Source organism: Gadus morhua, chromosome 10, assembly GCF_902167405.1.
Source record: "Gadus morhua chromosome 10, gadMor3.0, whole genome shotgun sequence".
Lineage (NCBI taxonomy): Eukaryota > Metazoa > Chordata > Actinopteri > Gadiformes > Gadidae > Gadus > Gadus morhua.
The window spans coordinates 9,109,170-9,122,719 of record NC_044057.1 but is presented as its reverse complement, the minus strand read 5'-3'; the positions used below and the strand labels follow the sequence as shown (position 1 = coordinate 9,122,719).

General features: G+C 50.1%; 1 protein-coding gene across 4 annotated transcripts in view; it reads left to right on the top strand.

The window, feature by feature from the left end:
* Positions 1-13,550, top strand: part of LOC115552399 (uncharacterized) — a 100,332-nt gene that overhangs the window by 57,488 nt on the left and 29,294 nt on the right. For 3 of the 4 annotated variants that reach the window (XM_030368463.1, XM_030368461.1, XM_030368462.1), the window contains exons 14-18: positions 8,803-11,349; positions 11,877-11,935; positions 12,356-12,396; positions 12,710-12,824; positions 12,927-13,052. In XM_030368463.1, the coding sequence (XP_030224323.1) occupies positions 8,803-11,349; positions 11,877-11,935; positions 12,356-12,396; positions 12,710-12,824; positions 12,927-13,052 (2,888 nt within the window). The remainder of the gene's footprint in view (positions 1-8,802; positions 11,350-11,876; positions 11,936-12,355; positions 12,397-12,709; positions 12,825-12,926; positions 13,053-13,550) is intronic. The other variant, XM_030368464.1, reaches the window with a different exon arrangement.

Sequence of the window (13,550 nt, the reverse complement as noted above, 5' to 3'; positions counted from 1 at the left end):
CCATGGGTCCAGTGTAGGGAGCTGTCGGTGCTCTCTGGGGATAGAAGGGCTGTGCTGACCTGTTCGAGTCGGTGTGGTTCACCTTTGAGCCTCTCTGTTGGTCAGATTCTCCATGCGGAGCCTGGTTTTCTATCTTAACCCCTGGTGGGACATATAGATCAGGAGGCTGACATGTTGACTGGGTAGCTTTAATGGCTGGCTGAGCTGGGGGGTCGGTAGAAGGATGGCCTTTATATGAGTGCGGGTCGAAGTGAGTGTATACGGACAAAAGAATACTCTGATGTATTCTTTTGTCCGTCTCATTTTATCCTCTTCTGATGGGCCTACTTCATCTACAAGCATATAATTTTCCATACCGTCTGCTGCTTCCCACACAGCTGCTTCAGCCTCAGCCATTGCTGCCTCTCTGCGAATGGTGAGCGCTTCTAGCTCGGCATCTTTCTTTGCCTTTTCCAGCTGATATGTAGCTTCTCTGTCGGCCTTTTCTTTCTGTTGCTCTGCCTCCTTAGCAGCCCTCTCCATTTTAGCTTTGGCTTCTTGTTCAGCGAATGCAAGATGTGTTCTAGCTGCCTCTGCTTTAGCTCGTGCACGTATTAATGAGCTACTTCATGCCGTAGATGACCTGGAACTTCTTTTGCTGGCCACCGAAATCTTGTCGCTTTTTTGAGCTTCCATCTTACTACGATGTACAACGCCAGCTCTTTAACGTCTTTTCACTGTGTTGTCCTCACTGCAGTGTAGCAACTGCAGCTATACAACTAGTTAAACTCTTCCTTATAAATGAAGACGTGAGTCGTAGTAAGCTTTAGTTGCTCTTTACTGTGGCTCTTTTTCTCATTTTACAAGGTCAGAGTGAAAACTGTAACAAAACAAATACGAAAATTACCATTTTGCACTGTAACAGGTGCTTTCCACATGTAAATAAATAGTTTTTAGCCACAAACATATCACATGCATTTTTCATGTAAATAGTACTTTCTAACATTGACTTATGAATTTAATAATGAAATCATCAACTTACGACGTTGCCTGTGACGTTTACATTGATACCATCATGCGGTTGAACACAGAAATGTAGATATGCAAATTCGGTTAGCTTCCTCAGACTACTAAACTAAAACAAACCTATGACCCGGAAACATTAGGGTGAAAACGGCCCTTCAAAATAAGAGCTTTTTCAAAACAAAGACCATTCAGATTTATGCTTGAAAGGCAACACAATGCCAATGTTGTTATCAATAAAAAAACATTTGCACAAGGCAAGCCGATGCACTCCTCCATGTTGATAAGAGCATTAAAATGAGAAAAAAATTATGGGACAAAGAAATCAAGGGATATTTTGCATAGAAAAAAGAATTGCGATTACTCGCGATTAATCGCGAGTTAACTATGACATTAATGCGATTAATCGCGATAAAATATTTTAACCGCTTGACAGCACTAATATATATATATATTGTAGCGGGCCAGTGGGTGTGGGGTTTCCACGCCACCAAGTCAAATGATACACACACACCGAGAGCAGTTCAATAAGGTGGTTTATTCAGAATAGACGAATAAGTGTCACCAGGGTGGGGAAAAGGGTAATCCAGAGTCCGTAGTCTGTAGTCCGTAGTCCAGGGGTCGTCGCCGGGAGGGTTCTCAAACAAAGCGGTCGGTACACAAATAATCTGTAAATGTTCAGGTTTCCTGCTCTCTTTGGCCACACACAGTTCGCAGAGGCTCACGCAGAGGCACTCCATAGTAGGCTCCCTCCATGTGGTTGCATGCTCCCTTTTATCCCCAAGCACTCCTGCCTAATGCACCTCAGGCTTGCATCGTTAAGGGAGGCAGTCCTTGTAAAGCTTGGGGGTGGAGCCAGCATGCTGCCACATACCTCCCCTCAATCACCACCCCTCCCTGGCGTCTGCCACACACCCTCCCCCTCAGCTCCGACCGGGAGGGAGGGGCGGTCCAGCTCCCCAGAGCATCCCTCCTGGACAGGGCATCCGCATTCCCATGGGCTGCCCCGGACCTGTGAACAACCGAGAAGGCAAAAGGTTGTAATGATAGGAACCAGCGGGTGACCCTGGCGTTACTGTCCTTATTCCTCGACATCCAGACCAGTGGTGCATGATCTGTGACCAGGGTGAAGTGGCGCCCTAACAGGTAGTACTTCAGGATTTCCAGGGCCCACTTGATGGCCAGACATTCCTTCTCCACCGTGGAGTATTTTTGTTCCCTCGGCAACAACTTCCGGCTGATAAAAATAATCGGGTGTTCCTCACCTTCATGTAATTGTGACAACACTGCCCCCACCCCTGTTTCCGACGCATCCGTCTGCACCACCATTGGCTTGGTGAAGTCCGGGGTTACCAGCACGGGTCCTGAACACAGTGCGGTCTTCAGGTCCTGAAAGGCTTTCTCCGTCTCCTCGGTCCATGTGACTTGGGCGGGCAGCCGGTCCCTGGTCAGATCTGTCAGAGGGCTGGCTACGGATGCAAAGTGGGGAATAAACCTCCGATAGTAGCTGGTAAGCCCCACAAACGTGCGTACCTGTTTCTTGGTCAGGGGCCGTGGCCAGTCCTGTATCGCCTCCACCTTCTTCATCTGGGGTTTCACACACCCCCTCCCAATGGTGTAGCCCAGGTACTCCGCCTCCTGCAGACCGAGCTGGCACTTCTTTGGGTTAGCCGTCAGCCCCGCCTCCCGTAAGGCCTGCAACACTGCGCTCACCTGCTTCACGTGAGTGTCCCACTCACTCCCATGGATGACTATATCGTCAATATAGGCGGCCGCGTACCCCCGATGGGGACGGAGTACCCGGTCCATCAACCTCTGGAAGGTGGGCGGGGCCCCGTGCAACCCGAAGGGTAGCTTCCTGTAGTGGAACAGCCCGTCAGGAGTGGCAAAAGCGGTTTTCTCCCGCGCCTCGGGAGCTAAGGGTACCTGCCAATAACCCTTTGTCAGGTCGAGCGTGCTGATATACCGGGCTGTCCCTAGCCGTTCTATGAGTTCATCTATACGGGGCATGGGGTAAGCGTCAAATTTAGATATCTCATTTAGCTTCCTAAAGTCGTTGCAGAAGCGTATGGTTCCATCGGGTTTCGGCACCAACACTATGGGGCTGCACCACTCACTGTTTGACACCTCAATGACTCCCGCTTCCAACATAGTCTTTATCTCGGTCCCGACGGCCTCTCTCCTGGCCTCCGGTATGCGGTAGGGTCTCAATTTCACCTTTTTCCCGGGCTCAGTGATGATAATAATAATAATAATAATACATTTAATTTAGAGGCGCCTTTCAAGACACCCAAGGTCACCAAATGTCAACAATGATGTGGTGCTGTACCAGATTGGTGTGGCCCGGTTCACTGGAGAACACATCCTGGTTCTGGTCGACCAACTCCATGAGCTCCTGCCTCTGTGCTGGGCTCAGCTGTTCCCCTAGGGGCACCTTGGCAGGCCCGGTTTGACTGGTAGCCTTTGGAGGAACAGAGCAGAGTACATCCCGTGCATTCCATTTCTTTAACAGGTTTACATGGTAAATTTGAGTCGGCCTCCTTCGTCCCGGCTGTCGGACTCTATAATTCACCTCCCCTACCTTTTCAAGTACTTCGTATGGCCCGTTCCACCGGGCCAGAAACTTACACTCTGTTGTGGGGACAAGTACCAGCACTTTATCTCCGGGCTGGAAGTCTCGCTGTTGGGCCCCTCTGTTGTAGACCCGTGCTTGGGCAACCTGGGCCTCCTGCATGTGTTCCCGCACCAGGGGCCACAGGGTGGCCATCCGGTCCCTCATGTCTCCCACGTGTTCCACCATGGTTCGATGGGGCGACGGTTGCTGTTCCCAGGCTTCCTTCGCTATGTCCAGCAGCCCCCGGGGTCGTCTCCCATAGAGAAGTTCAAATGGAGAGTGGCCGGTCGACGATTGGGGCACTTCTCTGATCGAGAACATGAGAAAGGGAAGCAGCTGGTCCCAATTCCGTCCGTCCGCCTCCATCACCTTCTTCAGCATCTGCTTCAGGGTACGGTTGAACCTTTCCACCAGTCCATCGGTCTGCGCGTGATAAACTGAGGTGCGCAATTGTTTTATTTGCATTAATTTGCAGAGGTCTTTCATGATTCGTGACATGAACGGGGTTCCCTGGTCTGTCAAGATCTCCTCGGGAATGCCCACCCGGGAGAACATCAGGACCAACTCACGTGCAATCCCTTTTGAGGCCATGGTGCGCAGTGGAATGGCTTCGGGGTACCTAGTGGCATAATCCAGTATCACCAGGATGTACTGGTGCCCCCGGCTGCTCTTGGGTAGTGGTCCCACCAGGTCCATGGCAATCCTGCTGAAAGGAACTGAAATAATCGGTAGGGGAATTAATGGGCCACGGAAATGTGGTTTTGGTGCCACCTGTTGGCACTCCGGGCAACTGCGGCAGTAATCCTCCACTGCCCTCTTCACCCCCGGCCAGTGGAATCTTGCCTTGATTCGGTCCAGGGTCTTCTCCACCCCTAGATGAGCCCCAAGAAGGTGGGAGTGTGCCAGCTGCAGGACTGATTGAACAAAGGGACGGGGCACCAACAACAACTCCACACATTCATCCTTCCTCTTTATGACCTGATACAACAACTTGTTCTTGATGGCAAAATGAGGGTATGTGATCAGACCTACCCCCTCGATGGCCTTCCCGTCCACCACGGTCACCTGCTGGAGAGCACTCGTCAGGTTGGGATCCTCCAGTTGGGCTGTTCCGAACCTTCCCGATAATGAGGCAGGCTCTGGCGTTGCCTCATGGTCCATCGGGAACAAGTTGTCCATACTCGCCTCCCCTGCCTCCTGTCCTGTGTCCCCTGCGTCACTTCCCGATAGAGGTTCAGTTGACCCCTGTGGGTCCACCTCGTGTAGGCCACACATCCGGACCTCCCTCTTATCGGCCCTCGCCCTTCTCCGGTGTCCTCTTTCCTTTAGGTTCCCCCGCTCTCCCCCCTCTCCGGCCAAACTGGCCCACAGTTGGCTGAAGAGTGGGGAGTCCCTCCCAATAAGAACCGGCACTGGCAGGTTTGGGACGACTCCCACTGGTCCTGTGTATTGCCCCTTTGTAGGAGGGTAGTGGGGTAGTTCCTAGTCTCCCCGTGTATGCATGTTACTGCCACAGTGTCCCTCAAGCTCGGGGACCGGGCGAAGTCCGGTCGGATCAGGGTCACCATACTCCCAGAATCCAACATAGCTGTCGTGTCCCTTCCGTTGGCCTTCACCGGAGTGACTGGGGAAGGACCACTTTCCTCACCCCAGCAAACCGTCAGCAGTCTGCAGGGACGCCCGGTTGTTAACTCACCAGCTGACGCCGACGGCATCGAGACATCACGACTCGGACAGGTCCATGCGATGTGTCCAGGCTCGCCACACTCGTAGCACTTTCTGCTGTCTGGGTTCAGGAAGGGCCGACGTCTCGGGGGGCTGGCTCTTGGCGTCTCCCTGGCCGGGATCCTGCCGTGGTCCTCTGTCCTTATCCGCTCCCGATCCGAGGATTGGGTTCACCCCTCAGTGGACGTCCACTGCGTAGGACTTCCACAGCCGCCTGGTGACCTTCCACCAACTCCACCAACTGATCTGCGCTCTGCGGGTTAGCTTGGCTGGCTAACTTTTTAGCCTCGTATGGGAGGGACCGCAAGAATTTGTCCATGACCACCTTCTCTGTGGCGGTAAGCGTCAGTGGGGCAGCCGTCAGCCAGCCTTTGGCCAACCTAATTAGATCGTGCATTTGTGAGCGCGGCGACGCCGTTGCATCATAAGTCCAATCATGAAACCTTTGTGACCTACTTATCAATGTGTATCCATACCGGCGTAGTATTTCCTTCTTCAGCCCTTCGTAGTTAGACGCCTGCTCGTCCGTCAGGTCCTGATACGCCTTCTGTGCTGTGCCCGACAGGAACGGTGCGAGTAGGCTGGCCCATTGTGCTGGATCCCAATTCTCCCGAACCGCCGTCCTCTCAAAGGTATTGAGGTATGCCTCTATATCATCAGTCTCTGTCTGCTTTAAAAGAAACCTGCTGGGGGCAGGACGGGAAGCTGTAGCGCCTGCAGCCACGCCGCCATGTCCGGCTGCTAGCGCTCCCACCAGCTCCCGGGTCGTAGCCTGATGCACCATGCTCACTTCCACTAGCTGTTTCATCAACGCTTCCATCGTTGTCCCTGTGTTGGTCTATCTATTTGACTTGGTTTTGGCTACAAGCACGCATTCTCCACCACGTGTAGCGGGCCAGTGGGTGTGGGGTTTCCACGCCACCAAGTCAAATGATACACACACACCGAGAGCAGTTCAATAAGGTGGTTTATTCAGAATAGACGAATAAGTGTCACCAGGGTGGGGAAAAGGGTAATCCAGAGTCCGTAGTCTGTAGTCCGTAGTCCAGGGGTCGTCGCCGGGAGGGTTCTCAAACAAAGCGGTCGGTACACAAATAATCTGTAAATGTTCAGGTTTCCTGCTCTCTTTGGCCACACACAGTTCGCAGAGGCTCACGCAGAGGCACTCCATAGTAGGCTCCCTCCATGTGGTTGCATGCTCCCTTTTATCCCCAAGCACTCCTGCCTAATGCACCTCAGGCTTGCATCGTTAAGGGAGGCAGTCCTTGTAAAGCTTGGGGGTGGAGCCAGCATGCTGCCACATACCTCCCCTCAATCACCACCCCTCCCTGGCGTCTGCCACAATATATATTAGTGCTGTCAGTTTAACGCGTTATTAACAGCATTAACGCAAACCAATTTTAACAGCGTTAATTAATTATTGCGCAATTAACGCTCTTTTGGCTTGGCAAAAGTTGTCGTTTTTTCACCTGCTGTCTAGCAACAACTAGTCACGTTAGAAAAAAGACAACACCATACCGGATCTAGCTACACCGGAAACAAAACAACAAGCACGCCGCACAAACTCGTTGGGGCAAGCAATGATACGGAGCGGGTAAAAAAGTCCTTAAAAGTGTGTGTGTGTTTGTGTGTCACTCTGTTCGAGCCTGCACAAGAGTTCACAGCTCAGGCTGCCGGACTGCGCTGCAAGGAACTTTTATAAGCGCAATATTGTTATCCCGCAGTAATCAGCCCGACAGCCCCGAAACGTTAACGGCCCACCGGGAATTCTCCCGACTCTCCCGATTACCACTCCGCCACCTTGTTTGTGTGTGTGTGTGTGTGTGTGTGTGTGTGTGTGTGTGTGTGTGTGTGTGTGTGTGTGTGTGTGTGTGTGTGTGTGTGTGTGTGTGTGTGTGGGCGTTAATCGATAGCCTGGTAATGTGCATAGGCCTACGTACGGTAGGAATATCCATACTGGTTTAAATAATAAATGTTATAGTATTTCCCATCTTTGCTGAGCAAGAGTTTTGGTTCGAAAGTTCATTGATTGAAACAAATATAAGTCTGGGCTATTGAAGTTTTACGGTAGGCCTACCACTGCCAATCACCTACCCGGTGTCAAGTGGACCGGGTTGAATTCACTGCGGTTCTCTCTTCTTATATCCATCTTACCTAATATTTTTTTTTACTGTCCTTTTCAACACTCTGATCTCACTAAAAGGCTAGCAGCACGAAATCAAGGGATATTTAGAATAGAAAAAAATTAATATGAATTAATATTCATAATATTAATATAAGTGCTTTCAGTTAAACGCGTTATTAACGGCGTTAACACAAACCAATTTTATCGCACGATTAACGCAATTAATTAATTTATTCCTTTTTTTTTTTTTCTCAAAACAAAGAAGCAGTAGCCTGACTGCTATGTTCAAGGCAGTATGTTAGTATGTTCATCGTTTAATTGCACTACAGGCATTTTTTTTGTATCGTCCTGTTTTGATCAGTATATGCCAATGTTGTTATCAATAAAAAAACATTTGCACAAGGCAAGCCGATGCACTTCTCCATGTTGATAAGAGCATTAAAATGAGAAAAAATAATGGGACAAAGAAATCAAGGGATATTTAGCATAGAAAAAAATCGTGAGTTAACTATGACATTAATGCGATTAATCGCGATTAAATATTTTAATCGCTTGACAGCACTAATATATATATATATGTATGCGTATATGTGTGTGTCATAGAACTAGAGCTAGTGGCGTAACATCATGGTGATATGCCCCGGTGCAAATATTTATTTTGTGCCCCTGGACAGGACTTCCGAGCGGGGGTGGGGGGGGCCTCCATGGGCCCCTGACGTCGTCTGGGCCTCGGTGCAGTGCACCGTCGTTATTTACGCCACTGAGCTGAACCGTGTCTCAGCATTACTCAGACAGCCAGTGAGGATGAGCGTATGAATGAATGAACGCCTTTTATCAGGATGAGCTAATGTTCACCCTTTCACTAAAAATATTGGAGAATGTTGCTATCGAAAAATAACATTTGCGATACAGCTGTACTAATCATGATATCAAAGCATCCTGTGTTCAGCTAACGCACGGCCAGTAAATATTGGCCTACGGCGCCGACTGGTCTGGAGATGATAGCGATAAATAAAGGTCTATGAATAGTTTAGGACTACGGACACAATAAGCGGACTGTGTGATGAGGAACGTTAACAGGCTGTTACCTCAGCCAGGTCCTACAACGTGCTCAACGGGTAAACAGATTAGTTTGTAGGCTGTAGGTGTTCAGTTGGGTGCAATCAGCAACCTTAATATTGCAGCTAGTTGCTGCAATATTCTGCACCCTGGACCTTTTCATGTTATCATCGGTTAACCGTATTGACACCCTTCTGTCTGTCTGTTGTGCTATCTGCATATTACAATGTCCTGTTTCGTCTCTCTTCCTTAACGCGGCCGTACGGCTCGTCCTCAGGTGGGGGCGTCCATTTTGACGACTGTCGCACACTCTTAAGCATGCAACACAGAGCTCATGACCTGCAGCACACTGACACAGAACCACTGCTGCCTCTGCTCCGCCACAAAGAAGCTCACAACACAGACGGCGAGGCCACCACAGCACTGAGCTCTGTCAGCAGCACGTGTATAGCAGAGGGATGGGGGGAGGAAGGAGATGGGAAGAAGGAGAGAGATATGAACAATCAAAGGGTGATAGCAGAGTTGGGAAACATGGAAGAAAAAGAGATGACCAAAACATCCAAACTTTTGACCAAAAGCACCACTTGGCCCGAGGAGATGAACGGGAGGGTGAGCTGCCAGGCAAAGGACGAGGTTCGACCTGTAGAGGAGTTGGACAAGAGAGGAGGAGAGGAAGAGGGATGCCCCACCTCTGAACGTGTCTATTGGATAGAGGCCACAGAGGGACGAAGAGAGGAGGGACCGCAGGTTGGAGGAGAGCTGGTTAGGACTGATGTAGAAGAGGATAAGGGGGAAGAAGAGGAGGAGAGGGGAGAACGACAGACCCAGAGGATCAGGAGAAGCAAGGAGCCAGGAGCAGCGCATGTTGTCCCCCCCCCTCGCTCCAAAAGTGTCGGCTCTTTCACACAGGGATCGAAGCACAGAGAGGGCCAGCGACAGAGTACCCACACTTCAGCTGGCTTTCTTAATCTGTACCGCTCTATGCACAATATTAACAGAAAGGAGGTGATATCAGGGCATTTGCCCAAGGCTGTGTGTGATATACAGGCTCGCATATTGGCTTACAAAGAAGAGATGGTCAATGACCAGCTGAACAAGGCTGAACCCCGAATGGTTCCGCTCCACGCTGGAGAGCAGGGGACAGAACATGGTGGAGCCCCGAGGGCGCCCACCGTGCAGAACCGCATCTCTCAGTTTCAACGCCTGATAAACAAATCTCAGTCCATGCCAAACCTGGGATGTCGGGGAGGAGGAGAGAGATGTGCGAGGGACAGAGTAGGGGAGGAGGCTGGACACGGTCAAGGCCACATGCCAAACTATAAACCTCCCAAACACGCCCCTGCCTTGCGCCTGGAGAGGCCGGGGGTCCGACCCCTAGAGAGCCGGCGTGCACCTGAAGGCCGGTCCACCGTTATCCATAAGCCAGCAGTGTTACACTTCCTGGATAAGAAAGAACCCTCACAGACCAACAACGGCCCTCAGAACTGCTCCGTGGTCCAACAGTTCAACCACAACACTCTTCTATGCTTCGAACAGGAACACATAGGCAAGAGCAGGCATGGTACTTCACATAATGTACATGGAGATAGCAGACATTGCAATGAGACATGCACAGATTCCCCACCCGTACTCTATATAAACTCAAGAATGCAAGATGGGACACATGCAGGCCACGTCAACTACATGCACCATCGCAAACATCTCCGCAGCCAATGTAGCGAGGTAAGAGAGCAGTACAGCAGCCTGCATCAAACCCCTTCACGGGAATGCAAGGTTGAGGAAGGCAGCCTGGCATTGGACTGCTTAGTGTACAATGGCTCTTCTGTGTACAGCAAAAGTGAGCAGGAAAGAATATCTTATTCCTCCCATCCGCCCCGTTTCTCTCCTTCTAACGACCACAAGAACCCTTTGCCATGCAGGCCTTCCCCGCCTGTCCCTCAGAGTCCTAACCTCTGTGGAGGCATCGGTCATCAGAGGTCAGATCATTACCAGCCTGCAAGCCTCCTCAGTCCCACTCCTTATCTGAGCCAGGGAGCTCCAGCCTTGAGCAAATCAACAATTCCAAGAGCTGTGAGTCCCTGCGTGATGCCAAACTCCTCAGTCCCTGACCCCTGCAGGCTTACTGGTAACCCTGTAAGTACACAGCAAGCAAGACAGTTCTTTGCAGGGCTCCAGTGCAAATCTGATGGATCCACCGCCCCCACAGAGCACAGGAGATACACTTCATCCTCTCAGAAACCTGCTGTCCCAACCAGGGAGCCCATTAACAGGTCCCGCAGTCCCCTTGGCCCCCTTCCAACACACAGAGAATGTGGTAGGCGGTCCACTCCTTGTTCTAAGGTGTTAGATAGCCCTCACCCAACCCCTGGTTGCTTTGCCGTTGCAGACTCTAGTCAACCTCTAGATCCCTGCAGAGCCCCCCCCGTCCACCCGGACCCCTGCAGAGCCCCCTGCTCCACCAGCTCCGTGTTCCTGGCCCTGGAGCGCGCCCTCAGCGGGATCTGGGAGTACCTGAGAGAGGAGGGGGAGGAGGGGGAGGAGCGTGAGCAGGAGGAGGGAGAGGAGGAGGAGGGAAAAGGAGACAGCAGAGGGACGCCACTGGCCCCTGAGCGGGGCTCGTCCCTCTGGGCGGTGGAACATCAGCGCACGGCACACTCTGGCCGCGGGAGGAGCCCCAGGGCGGGGGTGGAGAGGACCAGGAGAGCAGGAACTAACCAATGGGAGCTGGACGTTGGCGTACAGTGTACCAACAGCTTCTCCAATGCTCACACTGTAGCTAGCTACGACCGGCAGGACAGAAGAGAGGAGCCTGGGATCTGCCAAGGTTCACCCCCCCCCCCCCACCGACCCTTCATACCACTCCTGATGATTGCAGGCCAATCTGATATCTGATAAGAATAACTAGGGGGCAGGTTTAGTCTGTTTAAGGTTTGATTGGGGAAAGAAAAACTGTAAGAAAACAGTGTAAAACAAATCAAATATATTTATCAGGCAATTTCCATCATATCTGTTTGGCTTGCAACCTACCATGCATGTGAGAAGGTATAGATGTCCAACAATCACCTGCGCCTCCATCTACCATAGAACCTGATCTAATAGATCCAACCCTTCTCCATCTCTATGTTCTGCTGCATCACTGCGATAGAAAAGTCACGTGCCGTAACTGTTGGTTTGTGATTGTTTTGTTGCTGTCAGTTGTTAATGTAAAGTTGTGATGTTGCTCTGGCTTTTGTTGTCCATGTTGTCATTATAGAGTTATCAAATATTTATTATTAAAAATATGTAATTTGGCCGCATACCTTTAACTGCAGTATGTTATTCTAATCACAATCTCATCTTATTCATGCCCAGAGCCACCAAAGACTACGTTCAGAAACTCAGCCATCCCTGACAGAAAGTCTGTTGCTGAGGTAAGGAGGATAGACATTTCATGTCCGTTTACAGAACTAAGTTCATGTCTGATGAAGGAAACATATTTTTAGGACATGTCGGCCAGCAAAGTTTTAGAACTTTAGAGTATGATCATAAGAAACTACGTGCAGCAAAGTTACCAAGGATACATTCAGTGAGAAAATGGAAGCTAAGCCATTCTCTTTTGACGAATTCAGGAAACTATGTTACATCACCATACAAAGATTAAAAGGAAATCATCATAAAAAAAACATTGATCATAAGTAGCATATTTTGTTGTGTTTTGTGTTTTATTACAGTGTACTTTACTTTGCCATCTCCTTTTTGACATTTCTAAAAGTGGCTTCTTAAAAGTTAAATCTACGCTAACTTTATTTATATTTTTGTTGTGTATTAAAATGCATTGTTTCCTTTTCCAGTGCGCCAGGGTTCTCTACAACTTTGATGCTCACACCTCAAAGTGAGTTCATTGGCTGAGCCCCAGACTGGTTCCATCTGCAGCCCACTGGGCAGAGGACCCCAGTCGCTCCCCTCACAGGGGGGTCACCACACTGGCAGTGAAACGTCTCCATCAATGTTAACAATGTGATAAACTCTGCGTGACAATTTTTGGTCAAGATATTAAATGCATAGAATATAATATAATTTTATTAAATTAAGAATATCAAGAGTATTGATATTCAGCAGAAGAACATTGTAGGTTTCCTAGTTCTTATGAACAGTTTGACTCACTGGGCTGTGGTCCACCTTAACCATGGTCTTGTTGTGTTTAGGGAGCTGTCCCTGAGGAAAGGCGATGTGGTGACCATCACCAGACTGGTGGACAGTAACTGGTATGAAGGCCAGCTCAGGAGAGCAGTGGGGATATTCCCTGTCTCCTATGTCCAGGTCAGTCGTCTCTACAGTTGGTCCGTTGCAGTATTTGTCTAATGAGGGGTCCCACCCCCCACACACCACACCTGTCTCTCTCTCCTTTGCTCCCTGATGCAGAAGATCTGTTCCCAGCCCCGTCGCCCCCCCCCACCCTCCACCCCGTCCCGCTCCTCCGTCCTGGGGGAGGCGGTGGTCCGCTTTAACTTCACAGCCGACACCCCAGTAGAGCTGTCCCTGCGTAAGGTACGGCTCCAACTCTGTCAGCGCGGGGAGACGCCTTTAGAGTCTCCGCGAGAAAGCTAGGTTGTTGCGTATCACACACTTTTAATGATCCCATATCATGCTTTTTTAGGGTTTAGTTGCCTTTGGGGGTACTACTAGAATAGGGTTTCCTGCCTGTATGTTAGAAATACCCCTTATTAATCTCAAACAGAATTGTGAGGTTAATAAGGGGTAAAAGTTACAGAAGTTGTAAACATTGTGGTTGGCCGGGAGGCGGGACTTCAGCACTTCAGCCCCGCCCACTGCAGTCTGACGTCACACTGTTACAGAAGTAAAGTTGAGTGCAAACGAGCTTCCCGCCCTTATTGAGGGGCATTCTTGGTGGGGGGAACACTCCTCCTGGGGAGGACTTAGAGGTTTCTAGCTTGTCAGATGCAAAAAAATGTATATACATTGTAGAACATATAACATAGAACATGTAACATAGAACATAGCACATATAATATCTAAAGCTAAGGG